At 37.7% G+C, this 21,638-nt stretch overlaps 1 protein-coding gene across 2 annotated transcripts; it reads left to right on the forward strand.

The window, feature by feature from the left end:
• Positions 1 to 8,769: 8,769 nt before the first annotated feature.
• Positions 8,770 to 20,920, forward strand: LOC131955826 (uncharacterized). Of its 2 annotated transcripts, none has more exons than XM_059320109.1 (5): positions 8,770 to 8,793; positions 16,913 to 17,125; positions 17,946 to 18,188; positions 18,499 to 18,613; positions 18,935 to 20,920. In XM_059320109.1, exons 3-5 carry the CDS (start codon positions 17,982 to 17,984, stop codon positions 20,038 to 20,040), a joined length of 1,428 nt encoding a protein of 475 aa, XP_059176092.1. In that variant the 5' UTR covers positions 8,770 to 8,793; positions 16,913 to 17,125; positions 17,946 to 17,981; the 3' UTR covers positions 20,041 to 20,920. The 2 variants fall into 2 exon arrangements, with proteins under 2 accessions (XP_059176092.1, XP_059176091.1); XM_059320108.1 differs by lacking the exon at positions 8,770 to 8,793 and adding an exon at positions 15,123 to 15,259.
• Positions 20,921 to 21,638: the final 718 nt, after the last annotated feature.

Here is a 21,638-nt window from a genome sequence, read left to right on the forward strand (position 1 = left end):
GCTATGATAAATATTGTATCGATTTAAATACGGACTACTGCTATGGTCACCGGCGGAGCAGTTCGTTTTTGAGTATCGATATGTCCTTTCGTCCGATATGCCCTAGGCCTGTAGATAGATTATAGATATTAGGGTCGGGATTTTGGCTATGATTGATCATTGGGTCTGTGGTTACTGCCTAGTGTTTGGATTTAAAAAAAAAATAGATGTAATAAACCAGCTTTAGATTTTTAATAAAAGTCACCCCCCCCCCCCAGGTCTCATCCTACACTGACCCATATGCCTGTCCTACAGAGAGTAATGTACCACAAATCTCGCTCTTCTTTACCAATTATAATATTGATAAGCCATATCGCCTGCTACATAGGCTCCATTAGTGTGACTATCACAGCCCCCCCTCCCTCGATACACATTTACTGTGTTCCGCCTTCCCCCCCCCCCCCCCCCTCCCAATGAATTTGGCAAAAATATAATTATATAACTTAGGCCTATATAATATCGTTAAACCAGTGTTCGAACCCCGTAAGCTTTAAGTGCAACCCCACCCCTCTCTCGCCGTGTCTGAAAAACACCCTGCCTACGAATTTTCTATTTGTTTACAGTTTTAAAAACGGCTTTACTACACCTGATGGGCGATAACTCCACTGTTGTAGAGATTTATCGACCAACAATGTTAACAGTTTGTAAATAGCTTTACAATTGTAAGGCGGGTCATGTTATTGGGCTACATTGATTTTGGTTGTTGTTGGGATTGTTCATTCATTTTGCGCACTTATCTACATGACTAATAGCATTCAAATTAGCATGTGTGACCACGACAGATAAAGAATGGGGGGGGGGGGGGGGGGTATGCGTGTCTACCCGATAATGTCCCAATGACATCTTCTTAAACCGCGGGTGTTAGATTACTGGCAATAAACTAATTCACATCCATGACTTGCAGTGTCAACGCTAACCCTAAGCCCTACCATAGCCCTTACCAAATTCCTAACCTTAACACTAAATCTGCGATTACAAACTATTAACAACATAACACACCTATTTTTTTGTAAACGTCTATTGCCGGACATCCGTAATACCAATACTCCAATGAGTATAATCAATATAATGTCTAGCCGCCTTTTTTTAGGTTCTTGATTTTTATCGCCGGCTTTTACGTAATGATTTTGGGAAAATGCAGACTAATCCCCCCCCCCCCCCCCGCTCTCGTACAAGTCAGCTGCACCAGTGCCAATTTGCCACCTTCTCCTGATAAACCTGGTCCACCTCACTACTCCACTACCACCCCCCCCCCCTCCCAAGGTTCTACAAAACACATCCAGGCTCCTCCACCCCTCCCCCCCCCCCCCCGAATTCTCCTAAAGTGGAGCGGGTGAATGGCCTGAAACGTGATGACGTCACAAATCAATGAGTATCGAACGGAGAAACTGCAGATGAATTTCATATTGGGAATCACATTCGATTTAAATCGAATAATCGATTTCTCGCTTGTTTAATCATTTTATGCTCTCTTAGTCAATATTTATCTTTGTGTCATATAAGTGTTAAAGTTCCCTTTTAAAGCTGAAGGTCTATGGGACAAGTGAAGTAGAGTTCTTCTGTTTCGGCATATGAAGGGTTGGTGTAGTCAGCACTATGTTCAGCCTCCTTTGTTTTCGCCAACGTGAGTTAGGTATTCATCAGAGCTGGGTGGACTTAAGGACGTTCTACTGACTCGAACTCGAGACTTTCTGGTTAGCAGTCTAGCGCGCTACCTCTAGACCACTAAGAGTGAGACTCCCGCAAATTTGACACAAGTTTGGTTCGTGAGGATGTCCCAGGGTTCACCCAGCTCTGATGGGTACCTAGCTCTAGATAGGGAGTGGAGAGGCAGAATTACATGTTGAGTACACAGTGTCATTAATGATGACTTCAACAACTGAAGAACTATGCAACACCTGCCACATTTGTATTTAAATGGCACGACGCTTACCTGCATATAATTAGTCCTATTTTTTTCACAACCCCCTCCCGCAAACTATCGTCTACTTATTTCAACATGAGAAGCAGTGTTTCATACAGACTTCTTTTCTTTCGAGATGGGGGGGGGGTGTGCAAGTAAAAGTATATATTTTCGGTAGTTCCCGTCCCCCCTCTTCCGAATAGGTGCCTGAAAGAAACACTGATGAGAAGCTAAGTACCCTCAATAAGATTACATAAGACACGAATGTGTATTAAAGAACAGGTTGACTGGGGCACGGTCAACTCAGTCCCCCCCCCCTGGATCGAGTCCCCAAATTTTCCCCTTTTATTAACACCTATACGACTGTCTGAATCCGACTTAATCACTTTATTGAAGGGATCATAGGCGTAGCGACCCTTCCCGGCGCCCGGGGACAAACTTTTCGATTTGCAACCCCCCCCCCCCTCCTCAAACTTTCGATTTGCACCCCCCTCAACCTTTCAATTTATTTTTCCAACCCATTTCGGCGCCCCAAAAGGTCGGCTCCGGGGACATATGCCCCCCCCCCCCCCGCTACGCTACTGGAAGGGATAGTGCTGGTCTTATTCTTATTTGGTCTGTGGAAAGGGGAGAGGGCAGTGTTAACTAGGGATGTTTAACCGGGAGTCCAACAGCAGTACATTTATGTTTACAACAGTACATTTATATCTACGTTTTTCGGAAATCCCCGCCCTGAGCGCGATGCAGGGATTTTCAAACTTGGTTGTTCAGTGTATTGGATTCACTTGCAAGACCTACATCGCCCATTAAAAAGACTGTGTGCGTACATTAGCAAGACACATAAAATAGCCAACCCACCTGCTACACAGAAATAATTGCAAGGGGGAAAAACCGCGGCTAAGCCCAGCTGACAGGGTTGCTGTGTATGCTAATCTTTTATTATTACAATTACATAACCTGCTGCTTCTCGCTTTTGTGTTGCATGTATAGTAAAGTTATTTTACTCTTCGGTAAATTATGTAGCCTACGTTTCATTTATTTTTAGTATCGTTTCTTCCTTTATACTTTCTCGTATATACGAAGTATAGAGAAAGTCTTGTAATCGTGCAAAAAAAAAAATCGAGATTTTTACAAATCTCGACGTTTCACACCTCACTGATACGGAAAAACATAATTTTGCAATCTTGTCCGTATGTCTGTGTGTCTGTCTGTGTGTCTGTCTGTCTGTCCGTGTGTAAACACGATAACTTGAGTACCGTTACAGCTAGGTTGATGAAATTTCATATATAAGTATTTAATCCAAATCGTAGATCCGTATCAACTTTTGAGCGATTTCCGATAACCGGAAGTGGTACTTTTCCTACTTTGAATTTTTCAAAAGCCTATAACTTGAGTACTATTTCAGATAGATAAATGAAATTTCATATGTAAGTAAAAGATCTAATTCTCTACCTTCTATTAAATTTTGAGTCATTTCCGTTGACTGGAAGTAGTACTTTACGCTACTTCCGATTTCTCAAAAAACTAATGTAAATTTTAAAAGTAATAATAATATTGCGCACCATTATGCGCTTTTTTATTTGGCGTTCACTTGGTGTGCAATTAATTTGTCTACGAGATTTTATTCTATTTTTAAAACTTTAAGTATTTAAAATGGATTAAAAATCACGTCTATAGCCCGAGTTCCCATCCCCTGTTATTTTATATAAGAATATTCGAGAAAGTTTAGGGGAGATCACTCCCGGTTTATTTTTTTTTATTGAAATAGAATATTGCAACTTTTAATATTGCAATTTTTAATTTTTTTTTTGCAGTATTGCTAAATTGCCAATTAACTTTAGAATTGTAGTAAATCTGGAAATATTTTACTTTGAAATGTGGCAAAAATTTCCATTTGAAACCTCAATTATAGCTGCGGGACTGTTTGATTTGATTGGGAGAGGGGACGCAACTATGGTGCACATATTTCGACCAGTGCCCTTGTTGACTTACCCGAGAGTGACCTTTAGTAAAAATGAATTGGTTGGCTGTCCTGGCTATTAGCCTGTCTTTACCCATTGTTAGGTTTAGGAACTGTCATTGTTGCTCCACGCACATAATTGTAGACACGCACACACACACACCACATGCGCGCAGACACCACACCACACACATGCACACACACACGCACACACGTACATAATGCGCTTAGCAATAGCAGAAACGTCTTTAGGCGTAAGCAAAGTATCATGAGCCTAAGCCCGTGTTCCTTAACGGACATAGAGACCACCTGTTAATCACATAATTGACGACACCATTCCCTTTCTCGGTTTAGTTTAACGTGTTTGTGCATCTTCTTCTTCTCCTTTTTTTCAACGGCAAGTGGAGCATTGGCCATTTACAATACTCTGTCATTCTTTTCTGTCCTTTGCCGTTTATTTACATTTTTTCCATCTCTTTCCAATTTTTTTTTTCATGCCCTTTTCTATTTTTTCTACGCGAGGAGCTTCTTGATCTCCCTCTTTGTCTTGAACCTTGTGGATTTCATTTTATCATTTTTTCATTTAAATAATTGTTGCTGGTTTTCTCAACGTATTGGTAGGCCTATATCCATCTCTTATCATAAAATAGGCTTGATATAATTTCCATACGGGTAGGGGACCCATTACATAACCATGCCTGGAGCCTATTTTGCTATTAAGAATGAATGAATAATTATGTAAATACGCGTCTATTAGCACTTTGCTGAGTGACATTAAATATAATGAAATAGCTCCCCGTGTCAAATGATAAGTTATTCAAAATTTCTGCTCAGTGTAAAAATGTCTAAAAATAATTCTAACATAATACGTATGATCTAGTCCGGTGAACGCCCTTTCTCTCGGCTAACCCTTAGAAGCACCTGAAAGTAAAAGGCGACAGGGCATAGACATTACACCCCCCTCCCTCCAGTTCTGAAGAACCCCAAGCCTCAACTACAAACCTGTTGCTAATCCTAATCCAAACATCAATCTTAACGCCAACTCTAGGGGGAGGGTGGGAATGTAATTAACAAGGGGGGGAGTGATTGTTCCGGTGGGTAATGTCTAGGGAGGGGTATTGTCCTGCTCCCATAACTTACCACAGTATAACCAGACTTTCTTCCAGGCATCTCTTTGGGAAACGAAATAGAATTTCTATAGAAAACAAATACTTTACCACTGTCTGCACCCCACCCCCGTAAAAAAATTTCCGCTCCCCCCCCCCCCCCCGAAAATATAATGTGCCCCCCATCCCCCCTCGGAGAAAAAAGATTGAAGAAACACTGAGTATAACATGCCGAGAACACTGAAACAGCCTAACTCTACTTTATCTGTCCCATTGAGCGCCTGGTCCGTAAAGGTTTTAGAGTGGTGCTACCTTTGTACTCAGTACTCAAACTGTTTTGTTTAGGCAATTTGTTTTAGTCTACCAGAAAGGTATTGTGTAGGTATGTTTATACTTTATTTTAAAAACAACTGACTTTGAAGAATGCAAGCCAAATTTGAATTTCTCCTTTCAACTAAATCCCTTTCATTTTTTGACTCAGTGAGCCGTAGCGATTTGACTTCTACGGGATTACACGCCTCAAGGTTTCGCCTTGTAGATAAATCTAAGATAAAATACTTTAAAAAAAGCTTTTTAAAAAACCACGTTTTTCTTGTGGACTAAAAAGTAGAAAATAACTATTTACATACATTTGATGACAAAAAACGTGGGTACGTTCACCATCAAATTTCCCGACCCATCTGCCCGACCCACGTTTTTTGTCATCAAATGTATGTAAATAGTTATTTTCTACTTTTTAGTCCACAAGAAAAACGTGGTTTTTTAAAAAGCTTTTTTTAAGTATTTTATTTTCTCCTTTTTAGTCCGTTGCTACTCATGAAAAACGTGGTTTTTAAAAAGTTTTTTATATAGTTTATTTTCTACTTTATCTAATCACTTGATTAAGTATGACTTGACTAAGTGTTTTTAAATACACGGACTAAAAAAATCTTGAGCGACCGATACGCTTTAAACAGAGAAAGGGTGTAATTTACGTTGCTGGCGTGGAGATCTACTCACGAATCACGTGATCAAATCTCCCATAAACAAACAAATAAACGCGAAGCTGAGTTAAGGAAAAACGTGTTTATGTGTATTTTAGCATGCCCAGCGTACCAACCGTGTCACCGTTAACAATATGTTACCGTGTCCGTTCTCCTTTTTAGTCCGTTGCTACACATAAAAAACGTGGTTTTTTTAAAAGTTTTTTTAAGTATTTTATTTTCTCCTTTTTAGTCCGTTGCTACACATGAAAAACGTGGTTTTTAAAAAAGTGTTTATAAATACACGGACTAAAAATCTTGAGCGACCAGGATTTGAACCTGGGTTGTCGCGGCCACAACGCGAAGTACTAACCACTATACGATCACGGCCAGCGCGCTCACATCGATTGGGGCCGAAGTAACTGTGTCGATAGGCCTCCAGTCTTGTCGGTATCTTTAGAAATCATGTCCTCAATTTTATGGTCCTTGGGGCGTAATTAAATTAAGCTAATTACGGTCACTAATTGCTAGTTTTTATGATTGCATCTGAAATTGTTAGGCGAAAGTAGCATGCATGCCAAATTTCAGGTCTCTAGAGCAATCAGAAGTGGGCTAATTTTCGATGTCAATTTTAACAACAAACATCCAAACAAACAAACAAACGCGAAGCTGAGTTAAGAAAAACGTTTTAAAAACAGATGTAGTTTGCGCTGAATTTTCGCACTCATTTTTACTTTCTCGTATACAGAGTATAGAGAAAGTATTGTAATTGTGCACAAAAATCACATGAAATTTTGAGTTTTCACAGTTTTACACCTCAGTCCTTCATCACACCCGGAGTATAGAGGACTTATTTTAATCGAGCAGAAATTATAAATCCAGATTCAGTGGCGTAGCGAGGTCGGGTGTCACCCGGTGCGGCACTTAATGGTGTCACCCCTTTCCCCCCCCCCCCCCCCCCCCCCCAGAGGCGTAGCGACCTTTTCCGGGGGAAAACTTTCAAATTTTCCATTAGCACCCCCCCTCAAACTTTCCATTTGCACCCCCCTCAAATTTTTCTTTATATATTTTGCTATTTTTTGCCTTGGTGTCACCCCCCCTAAATGGTGTCACCCGGTGCGGTTCGCACCACCCGCCCCCCATCCCCTTCGCTACGCCTCTGTCCAGATTTAAGTAATTAAAAATGGATTAAAAAGGATGTCTATATCCCGAGTTGCCATCCCCGTAGTGTCATATAAGAATATTCGAGAAAGTTTAGGGGAGATCACTCCCGGTTTATGTTTTAAAGGATGCATATTGTAAAATGTTATGGAAATGAAACTGTTGTCATGCTCTGCATCTCCTGTTTAGAAATTAAAGGATGTGACGTCAAAGGCTTGACATTCATATTTCTTCAGCTGCTGTAGTTTTTCGTTTTTTTAGGAGGGGGGGGGGGGGGTCAGTATATAGGTTGTCGCGCCTAGGAGCATTACTTTTTTAAGTGACCTCTATGCTCTGATAAACACAATGAGACACCACCCTGCATCGCTCAGTGTAGCCCTCTGTGGCAATTCTATCAATAAAGTTGTGCAGAGGCGTAGCGAGGGGGAGGCGGGGGTGCATGTCAGCGGGCGCCGACCTTAGGGGCGCCAAATTGGGTTGAAAAAATTAAAAGCTCATTTTAGCTGCAGTTTTGCATTATAAATATAAAAAAATATGGGGGGGGGGCGCCAAATTAAAAGTTTGTCCGGGGGGGGGGGGGTTGGGGGGGGGGGCGCCAAATTGAAAGTTTGTCCCCGGGCGCCGGGAAGGGCCGCTAGGCCACTGAAGTTGTGCAATAAAGCGGGAGCAATGGTTAATGTTGTCACACACTAATAGTATCTCTCTCTTTCTCTCTCTTACACATATACACGTGTATAAAAAGTCATGATTTCAAATCTGTTTTTCAGAATCAGGCCGGTGTAAAACTCGATATTGATTTCAATATATTGCAATACGAAAGTTCTACTTCAATTTTCTGATTACTTGAGTTATATTATATGGTACAGAAATGATCATAGAATTATTCACCCTCCTAAATTACCACAACACCAACGGTGTGCTGTGTTTCTTTCAGGCTTCTTTTTCCTCAGGGGGTTGAGGGCAGTGCTCTTCCAGAATTTTTCTGCGGGGGTGGGGGGGGGGGGGGGGCAAAAATTTCCCGGGGGCGGACACTGTTAAAACTTTTAACAGTGTCCGCCCCCGGGAAAGTATATATTTTCTATATAAATTCCATTTCGTTCGGGAAGGGAACCCCCCCCCCCCCCCCCGAAGAGTTGCCTGGAAAAAACTTGGTTGGGGTGGAGGAGCGGACACTGGTAAAAATATTTTCTATAATATTTTATTTCGGGGGGGGGGGGGGGCGGTAGAGATGCCTGAAAGAAACACTGACCAAGTGTTTTAGAAAAGCAGAAGTAGGCTATAGGTATGCTAATTTGAATTGCGTTCTTTTGATTTTGCTTTGAACGTAATTATTTAGAAAGGATTGTCGTCTGAAAGTGTTTTAGTACAAAATAAAAATAAAGGTTCACGGCTTAATTAAGCGGTTTACTGTTATGTTTAGACAGTTGTATTTCTCTCGTTAATATTTTCCTTTTTCTTTTCTTGCTAAATCTCATAAGCCTCTGTCGTTATGTTTACGATTTTTATCGGTTAATCATTACTGCAATAGCTTGTACGCCTGACGATACGATAAATGAATTATCGATTTTACTGTTCTCTCCTTGTGAGCTGAGCATATTTCACTCGTCCCTGATTTATCGTGAATGCATTGTTTGTGTGTTTACATCAGCTAGTGTTATTTGGGTAAGTTGTCAGGATGGCGTTGTTTAGAAGATCTCTAGCCTACTTATAAAATCAGAGAGAAAATGTAATAATTATAGAAAGGGTAAGGTTAATGTTAAGTGGAAGTATTGTGATTGAGGTGCCGTGTTTCTTCCAGACTTTTTTTAGGGGTGGGGGGGGGGGGGGGGGGCGGACACTAGTAAAAGTGTATGTTTACTATATAAAATCCATCTCGGCGGTAGACTTTTTTCGGGGGGGGGGGTCGTCGTCCCCCCGTGAGAGATGTCTGGAAGAAACTCTGTTGAGGTGCTAGCAAATATGTGAGAATGTTATGAGTGATTACTCACTTGACAGTGTTGTTAATTAAGAATGAAAAAAACAACAACAATGCGCCTTTTTGCTGATATTTTGCAAGCATACAATAGACTGCGATAGGATTATGTTAAGCCATGAAAAAAAAACCAACATTAAATTAAACAAAATAAAATCTTTCAACATTATGTCTCCTGTATTACAGTCATCTTAATTTTAACAAGCAGTTCCAAAGTTTCTTTCTGGCATCTCTTTGAGGAAGTGCCCCCCCCCCCCCCCCCCCGACAACGTCCACACTTCTCCACGGACGAAATAGATTTTTTTTAATTAATAAAATAAGTACATACTTTAAGCAGTGTCCGCCACCCCCCCCCCCCCCAGAAATTCTTCTTGTGCCCGGAAATGGCAAATTCCCCCCTTCCGCCCTCTTCTGTAGGAAAAAGTCCCGAGTTCGAACCCCCGGGCAGATGTGACTCGTTAGTTGTGGACAGCGACACATCTAAGAAAGACAACTCCAAAATTTTAAACAACTGCGGCCTTGCTGATTATTGTTCTTGGGCAGTCACAGCACAGTGACCACGTGATACATCATTTTGTTGGCGGAAATCCCATTTATTATTGCAACTAAGAACGAAAAACCTGCAGTTTATTTTTATACTTGATAGCGTGTCCTAATGAGTACAGTGTTGGTCCAGTATGCTAACCCGAAAGCATTTTTTTTTCACACATATCTCTGGTTGGGGGGGGGGTTGGGAAAGGGGGGGGGGCGGCACTGGTTAAAGTACATATTTCTACTTAATTTTTTTTAAAATCGTCCAGGGGGGGGGGGGGCGGGGGCCGGCCGCTTCGTCCATGCTGCCCCCCCCCCTCCCCACATCAAAGCAGTTCGATACGCTTGGGGAGGGGGGAGGCGACAATTTTATCCGGTTCCGCAGTTCCGGCCGGCCTGGCTAATTAGCCGGCAACGACCGTATACGAGAGTGCGTGTGCAAAATGTCCACCCAATCACAGACCTTAGATTTTATTTCTCAGTTTTTTTTATTGTTTTTTTTTAAAACATACTTTTTACAAGCTCATATATTTCGTACAATACAGCTATAAAAAACTTCAACCTCATTTAGAAATCAAACACTAACTGACTTTACCGTAAAGTTTACTGCTACTAATAAAAAACTTGATGTGTTGATAAGCATTTTATTACACTCTCGTCCATTTAACGTGCTCTCGTGGGCTTGGCTGACATTGTGTTGCTAAAAATAAATAGTTTATTTTTAGCCACGTATCGGTACCATTTGAGAGTAAAATGTCGAGTCATTGCGATTTCGCGAGACCAGGGTAATGACTTTATGCAGACACGTATTTAGCAAGTTCAAGGTTGTTTTAAAATAAAATAAAAATAAGAGGCCTGTCTATTGAATTCTATTGATATCGACAAACATACATTTGCATATGAAGGAAAAATTATAGTACGATGAAGGAAGACATTGTTATACACATGATTATACGAACATATTTTTGTATATATATATATATATATATATATATATATATATATATATATATATATATATATATATATATATATATATATATATATATATATATATATATATAAAGCAGACTTAAGTGGGCAGTTGTTCAAATCGTCTTATATATTAAGGTATAAGGTATAAAGTTACAAGGTAGACCGCAAGAAGGTGATTCCCTTTCGTTATATGTTTCAAAGGTGTTTGTAGAGCGCACGACTGTTAACCCGAAAGAATCGAGTTCGGATCCCGGACTCGATTCCGTAAGACCTCCCTGAGCCCTCCCAGCTCTGATGGGAACCTGACTCATGTTAGAGAAAGGAAAGGCGGCTGGGCATAATGCTGACCACGCTATTTCTTCATATGCCGAAGTCACAGAAACAGGTGAACTCTACTTCAATTGCTCCATGGACCGTGTATAACTTTTGTCTCTGATTAGCCGCAAGCCGTTCTTTAGAACGCGTCGATCTGGTTTTCAGACAAACAGAATGATAATCTATCATCGCTGACCTTAAAAAATCAAGTGCCATTCACCACCGTTCGAACGTCTATTTTTAGCTTTGTATAGAGTACTTGACATTTAGCGGTGTGCGAATTTTCGTTCATTAGCTTACGGGTAACAGCTTTCAACGTACTGGGTGTAAAGTTTATAGTTGCTGTTTCGTATTTGCGGAATCATAACATTGTTGACGTCTAGACTGACTATCTTTAGAAGTCACAAACTGAAAAAAAGTCAGTGTTTCTTCCAGGCATCTCTTCGGAGGGGGGGGGGGGGGGGGGTCCGAGGGAAGTCTACCGCCCCCCCCCCCAACGAAATTGAATTTATATAGAAAACATACTTTTACCAGTGCCGCCCCCCCCCCCCCCCCTCCGGAGAAAAAAAGTCTGGAAGAAACACTGAAAAAAGTCATACGAGATCATCTAAATCCGTTATAGGAAACGGACAGTGACACAATGATCACACTTTTCTGTATACGTGTATAAGCGTACTATTTGATAACTAAGTATGCTAATAATGAGATGAATGTTTTGGAGAAATCGCCCTTAACCGAGTACGATAGAGAGGTGTGGTTGTGTCCCTACGCTCCACAATGGGTTCACAGGAATGATGATGATGTTTTGGTATAAAATAAAAAGTGTACTACTGTCTATCTATTTCAGTTTTTTTTTAAACTACATCGCTTTGTTAATGAAAGAAGGTAGAAACACGTCATACGAAATATAATCTGAATTGAATACTATTTTTTTTCTTTCAATTCATTCAAGCACATTTATCTAAATAACTTGTATATGGGGTCAAGTTTGCCTTGTTACTTACACTTGCAAGTCATGATTTGATAACGATAGGACTCTTCAATTATGATTAGTTTTTATCCCATTAAAAAAAAAATATTTATAATTACTGATAACTAAATGTTAAGGAGCACATACGTTCTGTAAAAAAAAAATCACGATTTAATGTTGTCCGATTCGTGTTTTTGATAGCTCTCCAGCAAGATACTGCATATTGTTTTGTTTGGTAGACCAATATGTCTTATTACCTGTCTGATGTAACACTTCTTATTATCGGGTGGCATGTGGAATTTTAAAATTTGTATTGTTAAATAAGACTTTGAAAATGACATCATTAGATTTCCACGTTTTATTGAAAATGTAAACAGTTTTTTTTTTAAGACTAGACAATGTATTTTTCAAAACTAAAAGTTTTTATATAATATATGCTATTTGTATAATTGCAGGGATGTGACTTTTCCGAATTTTAGCGGAAATCCGATTTTTCCGTTTCAGTTGCGATTTTCCTCCGCTGATTTGATTTTCGCCGAATTTTTCCGCCGAGTTTCAATTTTTGTCGATTTTTTACGAAACTTTAAAAATTAGGAAAAAAAACCGGAAATGTCTTCTACGGAAAGGGCCGACATGCTCATTCCACTTATTCGTATTTAAATTTAAATCGACAACTACTGTACTTAGGTCAAACGGACACGCGAATATGCGCATTTCTTTTCGATTGGTCGATTTTTTCAAAGCACACTTTTTTTAGCCCAAATTTTCCGCTGATATTTTCAGTTAACTATTTAACAAAAACACGGAAAAGGTAATCTAAAATAATGCAGTTATTTAATTAAAACTTACATCTCTTAAGCCTGGTAATCTAGCTATCGATATAGCCTAATTTACCTATCGGTATTTTAACCCGCCTAAATCTACAGTTTCTCTCTGATTCTATTTTATTTCGCAATCTCAAATTAATATTGAAATCCTTGCAAAAGGTGACTATGAGGACTAGACTAACCCGCCCCGCCTCGTAGCAACGGTGGCTCTTGTGACCTCACCTTGACCCCAAGTACGTTTTCGGTACTGCTTGTGGAAAAAAAAATGACGTCACAGTCAATTTCTAATAGCTGTTCCTGAAATTACGTAATGCTTCGTAGGCCTACAGATAAAAAAAATATACTAAACTCAACGTGACTACAACCGTGTCTTGTTTGTGGAAGAAAAAATACGTTCAGACTGTGGGGGGAGTCTGGCTTTTGTAGGAGAGAGGGGAGGTAAATATCGTCAAAAAAAACGTGGATGACCCATAACAATTTACAGCTATTCCTAAAAAACAAAAATATCGATGTGGCTTGGTTATCATAATGAAATTGGTTCACACGTCAGACCCTTTCTAATTTTAGCTAACCTGGTCCATTTCATTTTTCCATCACATGAACCTAAAACTTTCAAATTGTAACTAATCTTAATCTAGGGTCTTTACAGTTGAAGACAAATATTTTTACCAATCCAATCTTTAAAAGAATATATGTTAGGCTTTTGGCCCCCTATTTAAAACAGGGGTACATCTAGAATCTACACTAGATTAGTACAGATTAAATTAGCTTAATGGTAAAATAAAACTTAATTGCTACTTTTGTTACATTGTAATTTTTAAAAAGTTGTTTATAAGGTAAACATTAAATTGCAATTAGACTAGACTTTCAATGTTATTTTAGAGTAACATAAACTTCTTGTATTTAAAATATTAACTTCATTAAACAATTAATTAGTACAGTAACAGTATAAAGCTGCTTAACCGCGATAAAAAGTAGATAAAACATATTGAGTTATTATCCGAAAAAAATTTCCTAATTTTTTTTCCTGGTCTGGTCACATCCCTGATAATTGTCAAATCAAATGATGCAACAGTTGATTAATTTGTGAATTTAACAACGTTGCTAAACATTATAAATGTTTGCATTTAACTGCAGATTTTACCATTTAGATCTAGATCTAAATGCGAACAGCAAGTTGTCGCATCATTTAGGCAGAAAAAGTATCACCGAATGTAGACAATGTGCCGCGATATTTTAAAGACAGAAAAAAGTGTAGACTAAGTCAGAGGAGTAGCGACCTACTCCGGCGCCATGGACGGACCATCAATTTTGCGCCCCCTCTCTCCCATTTCTCTCCTATATGGTTATTCCTGTCTGTGAAAAAGTGTCACCCCCCCCTTTCCCAGTTAACGTTTGCTATTTCGGTGCCACAAAATTGATATAGAAAAAAGTTAAATCAGTGTGTTAAATTGAAGTCGTTTATTTTCGTTACCTTGACAGTGTATAAATCAATACATAAGCTTAACTTAACATGAGCTTTTTAAAATTAATTTGTCTACCCCTTTTGGCGCCCCTATGTGGTCGGCGCCCGGGGCGGCCGCCCTCTTCTAGCTACGCCACTGGACTAAGTGCCGTGATATTTTAAAGACAGAAAAAGTGTAGACTATTTGCCGTGATATTTTAAAGACAGAAAAAATGTAGACTATGTGCCGCGATATTTCAAAGACAAAGTACCACCTAAAGTACATTATGCCGTGTGCTATTGACATCAAGTTGGTGACTTATCTTTCCACTCCATTTATCATCTCGCTAGTAGCGTGTGCAAAAAAAATAATTGGAATTGATTTATTGCCTAGAAACATTATCCGCAGCTAAGTATAGAAACACACCTTACTAAGATTAGTTTACTACGTTTTCAAGCTATGAATAGATAGATACTCGATAATAGAGCAATAAAACATTTTTTTTTCCAAGTGAACTTTCGTAGTTTTAGTGTTATATGTGAACTGTCTGCCATTCTTTTATTTAAAAAAAAAAGCTGAGTTGCTACATAGATCTAGGCCATATCTGAATAAAAGATCATAAATATGGCTTTTCAAAAATGTTGAAAATCTGCGCTGTAAAGATCTACCAATTTATTAGAAAACACATGACCGGCTTTGGGCGAATCAAAACCACCCTTAAAAGCTTATTAGCATATTTTATAAATCTGGGCCGGTGTTCAAAAGGTAGTAACTGAGCATACCTATTTTTTTTTTCTATTTTCGTTTCTCCTACGTCACACTGAAATAGGATAGAGGCGTCTACAGTCTATATCAGTCCTATCTTTGACTTTAAGAGGTCTCACGTGAATTGTTATTACTTTACAACCTTGTCCTATTTAATGGTGTACATGGTAGCCTATATAAAGAGACTGTGAACCCAATGCGAACCTTACGACACTTCACCTGTCGACGACGAACATAGATGACCAGAGCGTAGACTTATTTAAATGTTACAGGCTTAGCCACAGCTATTAAAAAACGAAAACTTTTGACAAATGCCCGACAAAAACTTGTAAGTACACTTAATTTATTTTATACCGTTTGTATTTTGTTGTTAACAATAAACTCTAATTTAGATTTTTTTTGTCATGACATATTAAATCTTAATAGTATAGTTTTTTGGTTTAGGGTTTTAAAAAACCTGGACATCGATATTTTTCAGTTGGCCTAGTTGTAAAAATTTAAATACATTTGGTAGGTTATTTTGCACAATATCATGATATGGAACTAAGGTGTAGTCAGTGTGTGCGGACTCAACTTACTAGTCTAGATCTAGATCTAGATATCTAGATCTAGAATCTAGTTCTATTTCTTCGAAATTACATTTTTGCAACTGAACTAGATTCTATTTTGTAATGGATTCGAGATCTAGATCTAGATTAGAATATATCTATTCATAAAAATTACAATAGATCCAGAGAGTTTTTTTTTTACTGCGCTAGATCTCGCAGTCTGAGTCTGACTGCCAGTTAGGCAGTTAGCAGTAGCATAGATTTCATAGATCATCATTTGTGATTAATAAAATTAATAATGAATCAATAATGATGATGATTAAGTCTCTAGAATCTAGAGAGACTTGACTATCTTTTTAAATCTAGATTGATCTAGATACTAGATTCTACTTCTATCTAGATCTAGAATCTAGATTTTCCTAGTTCCTAGGTTGATTCAAAAAGATCTAAATCTAGATTAGAAAGTGTTAAGTAGTACTGTTAAGTAGTGTTAAGTGTTAATTTCTAAATCTAGAATAGATTCAATAGATTCTAGATTAGAAGTTAATCTAATACTTAATTGTGTTGGAGGAAATGCCCTCCAATATTATAATTAAGAGCGGAGAAGAAGATGATTACAAAGTTACCACTAATGTGTTTTACCATTATCATTATGTCATTGAGTTGGGATGGAGTGGTCTAGCGGTAGAGAGTAGAGAGCTTGACTGCTAACCCATAAGTCCCGGGTTCAAATCAGTAGACCGTCTTGAGTCCACCCAACTTTGATGGGTACCTAACTCAAGTAAAGGCGGCTGGGCATAGTGCTGACCACACTATCTCTTCTTATGCCGAGGTCAAGGAAACAAGTGAACTCTACTTCATTTACCCTATAAGTATAGACCGTCAGGTTTGAAAGGGAACTTTACTTTTACTTACATTGTGGTGAATTATTTTTTTTTTGTGGCAACTCAGTTGTTATTTCTTTTTTTTTACCAATTGCATTAGCCATTAAGTCACTGTGGTTCAATCATACTGATAAGTTAGGTTCTCATGACAACTCTCTCTGCACACAGATGTGATGGGTTTTAGTTTAAATTGGTATGTAAAGGTGGCTTGGCATATGTATTGGTCATAGAAAGAGCTTAACTCTCTTCTTTCTGTCCGATTCACTGTGTCATTGAAATGGCTACTTTAATTGTTAGTCTTACAAATACACAAAAACACTGGCAAGGAGTTTTTGTACCCCAAATCAATATTCTTACACTGAACTGTAATACTCAATTAAAAAGTAATACAGCTGTATAATGTTACATTAGCTTGGAGATATTCTTTATAATACATTGGTTATAAGGATGATAGAATTATTTTTAAGCTTCTTAATGCAGTGAGTAAATGTATGCCTAACTTAAATCTTGATTAATGCCGTAGGTTTTATTTTTGTTTTATTTCAACAGATTATTTCCTGACATTGAATTTCCAACTGCTAAGTCATCAAATCAGCAATTAAACCTCAACCAATCAGTTTTGTACATCTCTATGTCCAGCCTGCCTGATCTAGTTTTCAACACCCCAGTCACTTGCCAGTTTGATGTAATGCCACACACCTGACAGTTAGTTCAAATCACTTGTTGGAAAATAAAAAAGAAATATCAGACACTTGTTTTAAGGTGAGTTTTTTTGTTAATTTTTTCACTATTAATTACCTTATTAACTTTTGTTGCCTAATATCTTGGTAGGAGTTTTTTTTTCTTCAATTTTTTTAGATTGATCTTTTTCTGAGTATTTCTTGTTAAATAAAGGTTAGGGAGTATTAATTGTGTCCAAACATGACAAAAGATACAGAGAAACAGATATGCATTACTTATTGACTCACGTTTTTATTAAATTTTGCTGCCAAATTAATTTGTCACATGCATTATTTTCTGAGTCTGTTTTTCTATCTCTAAATTGTCTGCTTAGGCAAAGTCAATATTTATTGCCATTATTCTTCAGTGTGCATATCACATTCACCTGATTCTTCTATTGCGCTGCCCATACCTGCTGTTTATCAAAATATTCAACATTGTTATCTCCCATCTTAATTACTCTTTTGGTTATCTCTTCTTATACTTATTATTACCACTAGAACTAGGTCTGTCCGTTGGTCCAAATATTTCCATCATCTACATGGAGTATAACATCTATTATCTCTGTCCAATCATCTTGTGTTTTCTTTCTCTCACTCAACACTTGTCTTATCTGTAATCAGATCTCTTAACAAATCTTCAACCAATCTACATGCCTGGATGCTATGGTTGTTGCATGTTTGAATGACCTTTTGTTTGTAAAATATGAAAATATTTACTGGTTTTTAAATTAATTGTATCTTGCTTAATGAAAATCACACTGTTAAAGCTGCTTTAATAAATTTCACCTCTTGAGAACAGTGTTAAAAAATAACCAGGCAAATTTGTAATTAAAATATAATTTTTTTTATAACAATTTCAGTTCGCACTTGAAACTTGATAAAGGGAACAAATCAACATGACTGACAAATCAAACAGCCAGGATAGCTTCAACAATCTTGATAAAGCCCCTGATGTGGTCTCCAGTACCAAAGGGAAAAGAAAGAAGAGATCAAAGTCTGTTGATCTAGATGGTTCCGTTGTCCTGCTCAATGTTACACCTCTACAGGATGACTCTAAGAGAAGACTCAGTCAGGGAGACATTCCTCTCTGGCTTATCAAAAAGGTATTTTCTAAAGTCATGCTCTTGCTTTGGGTATCCTTTCTAAGCACTAATTTTGTATATTTTAAAACTTACATTCTGGTTGAGTCTTGGTCCATCACTGAGTTCACCTTGCTTTTATTGGTTAGTCTCATGTAAATCTGGGAAATTAAATGGCTTTTTGCATGCCACTTATACCACATACACATACTGAGTCATGAAAAGCATATCGATTTAGCTTATAAACCAATAATACCAGTTTATAAGTTAACATTATGAAGTTCAGTCAGAGCTGACAAAGCACTACCACAGTCACACTTATTTATTTCTCTAGGAGTGTGAAGAACAAGAAACTAACATAGACCAAGAAGATTTTCTTCTGGGACGTGCAGCTAACAGGAAGGTCCGACTCACAGAAGTTGCTCCATCTAATTCAAGTATCAGAGGACGTAAGTAGATTTAATTTGCCACTAGAACTAGCAGCTTGCCTGTTTACATTGCTGTCCAGTGTCATCATTTGGTTCTAATGGTAGAATATCAGTTTGTGTTCTTCTTTACAAAGATCATTTAGGTTGCTTTTGTCTAAAAATACTCTTTAGTAGAAATGTATGTATTCTGATTTTTAGGCATAAAAATTACTAATTTAGTAGATGGTTAAATAAATGTTATAAAACTTTTTTATTTCAACTTTAACCCCTGAGTTTCTTTCCAATTTCTTCTGTATGTTAATTATTCTTTTCACAATGTCACTATACTGTTTTATTTTACAGGAGATGATGCCAACAACTGGAAACTGCCTCTTGAGATTTTTACCTCTAAAAAAGGAACAGGGGTTAAAGGTCAGCCAAAACGTCTTAGGTCATATTACAAAGCTCAAGATGAACTAATTACTGCTTACGAGGAGATAGCCTTGGATGTTGAAATTGATCTCCATCCTACAACTATTACAAGCTCCAGTATGAGAGTTGCATCCCTGGTTTCAAAAATTACCCTCTTTGTCAACTTCTGTCTCCTTGTTGCCAAAGCTGTTGCTAGTGCATTCTCTGGGTCGATTTCCATTATATCCAGCTTGGTAGACTCTTGTCTGGACTTGTTCAGTGGTTTCATCATGTGGTGGGCCACTCGCGCTGTCAAACGCAGGGATCCGTACATGTACCCTCAGGGCCGCACGAAACTAGAACCACTGGCCATTATTATTCTAGCTGTGGTTATGGCACTGTGCTCCGTACAACTGATACGCGAGGCTATAGAAAAACTTATTGGTCTCAGTGACATGTCATCATCGCTTCCAACTGTCGACGCTATAACTTTTGCAATAGCTGGCAGCACTGTGGGGATCAAGCTGGTCTTATGGCTTGTCTGCCGCAGAATACAGTCGCCTATTGTTCAAGCCCTAGCCCAGGACCACAGAAACGATGTCCTTTCAAATGCGGTTGCTATAGTTTTTGGCTACCTGGGTTCTCAAGAATTCTACAGCAATGTAAACATGTATGGGTTTTGTTATCTGGACCCTGTCGGCGCTATGGTCATCTGCTTGTACATCATATACAACTGGTGGCAGACTGGCTCGGAACAGTTAAAAATGTTGACCGGCCACACGGCAAGACCCGACTTCCTCAGCAAGCTCACCTGGGTGTGCTACAACCATCATCCTCTAATTCAACAGATAGACACGGTCCGAGCTTTTCATTTCGGGAGCAACTTTCTAGTGGAGGTGGACATCATTCTCCCCAGTGAAATGCCGCTGAAGGAAGCTCATGACATTGGCGAAGCTCTGCAGAATCGGCTGGAGAGTTTGCCGGAAGTGGAGAGAGCATTTGTTCATCTAGATTACGAGTTCACACATAACCCCCACTCAGAACACAAGATTGTTTAGTCTGTGATATTCACCCAAGGCAACAAAATATTCATGTTGTAAATGTTTTGTCTCCCAGTTTGTCTTGATATAGCCCAGTATGCAAATTTAATTAATAGTTAGCCCTCTTCACTGATAATTGTTCATAAATGCTAGTTTTTTTAATTATATTGTTGCTGGTAAAAAATAATTTTACTATTGTGGAGATTAGGAGTGTCATAATACATGTACTATTTACTTGCTGATAATGAAATTTTTATATATATATATATATATATATATATATATATATATATATATATATATATAATGAAAGTTTGATACATATCAATAGTGGTTGTCAAAGATCAAAAGTAATTAACTGTCCAAAATCTTTAATCGTTAACTTGCAGTGATCAATCAAATCTTTATTTAAATCTTACTTTATGCTAGAAAGATAACATGATGTATGCTTGTTTTTAGTTTTGTTTTTGTTCCATTAAAATCCCCAGTGATCTCTTTAAAATGACATGCTATAAACCTAATGGCTACATGTACACCAATGATATTCATTTGATGGATGCAGTGTTGTTGTTGTGAAATTCTGTAGTGCACTTTATAAATGGCTCTAGTTGTGTTCATTCTGTAGCATACAGTTGTGATATAGAGAACTACATAGTTTTTGAATTTTGTTAATTTGAATTTTGTTATAATTCTTGTTAAATAAAAATAACCACATTCTTGTGATTAACTGTGTAGCTTTGAACAGATGTTTTAAATATTTGTATCGCAAAATAAATGGATATTTTACTATAATGATGTATTTAAGTCTTTGAACTTTGTCTTGTTGCAATTGTGAATGTCCTTTAATTTACATACATGGAAGTAATTAAAATAAGGATCTGTGTAATTGAATGTCCAGACTGGTAGAGTATGTTGTAAATGTGTAATTTGTATTCAGGTAGTAAAAGTGTTATACCCTTTGATATCTGTGCTTATCAGTTACTTGAACATTTTTTTTTAGCAACAAGCTAGTTTTTTTTTAAAAGAATGTTTAAAGAACCACACATGTAGATTAATTGACATTTAAAAATATACATAGATATGAATAAAAGCTATGAAATCATGCATACAAAAAGAATTTCAAAAAGCAATTATTTATTTTGTGAAAGCCCTTAAAATTTGTATAATTTCTTTAGTTAGCAAATATAAACAATAGAAATATAACCAGTATAAACCATACAAAAACTCATGTCTAACTAAACATGTCATTTGGATGACATTACCTTTTGGAATAGAATGATAAACATGTCTGTGCATGTCTTCACCTTGGTACAGAGATAAATCCACCCCTCTGTCCAAAAAGTAAACTTTACAGATATCTTAAACATGAACAGAAGGTGACTGGACCTAAGTTTAGTTCAATAAATAATGTTTCAGATGTAGTAATAATTTAGATAAACATTCAGATAACTTCATATGCCTATGCAGATAGCTGAACCATATGTACATGAGTTGTCTAGACTCATGTCAAGGCTAGCAACTTCCATCACAACAAAACCTGATTTACATAGATAAAAATCTCTTACAAAACATTTTCAGCTATTAAAGGGGAGAAATGAGATTTTATACATCACAAA

Source organism: Physella acuta, unplaced genomic scaffold (assembly GCF_028476545.2).
Source record: "Physella acuta isolate Inbredline_101_S28 unplaced genomic scaffold, ASM2847654v3 ptg001108l, whole genome shotgun sequence".
In the NCBI taxonomy this organism is placed as follows: domain Eukaryota; kingdom Metazoa; phylum Mollusca; class Gastropoda; family Physidae; genus Physella; species Physella acuta.

What these genes read in the sequence shown, in the direction of transcription:
- LOC131955826 (XM_059320109.1), top strand. Translation starts at nt 17,982, where the DNA reads ATGACTGACAAATCAAACAGCCAGGATAGCTTCAACAATCTTGATAAA. An exon ending in CTCTCTGGCTTATCAAAAAG is followed by an intron (nt 18,189 to 18,498) that starts GTATTTTCTAAA and finishes TTATTTCTCTAG; the next exon opens with GAGTGTGAAGAACAAGAAAC. An exon ending in TAATTCAAGTATCAGAGGAC is followed by an intron (nt 18,614 to 18,934) that starts GTAAGTAGATTT and finishes TTTATTTTACAG; the next exon opens with GAGATGATGCCAACAACTGG.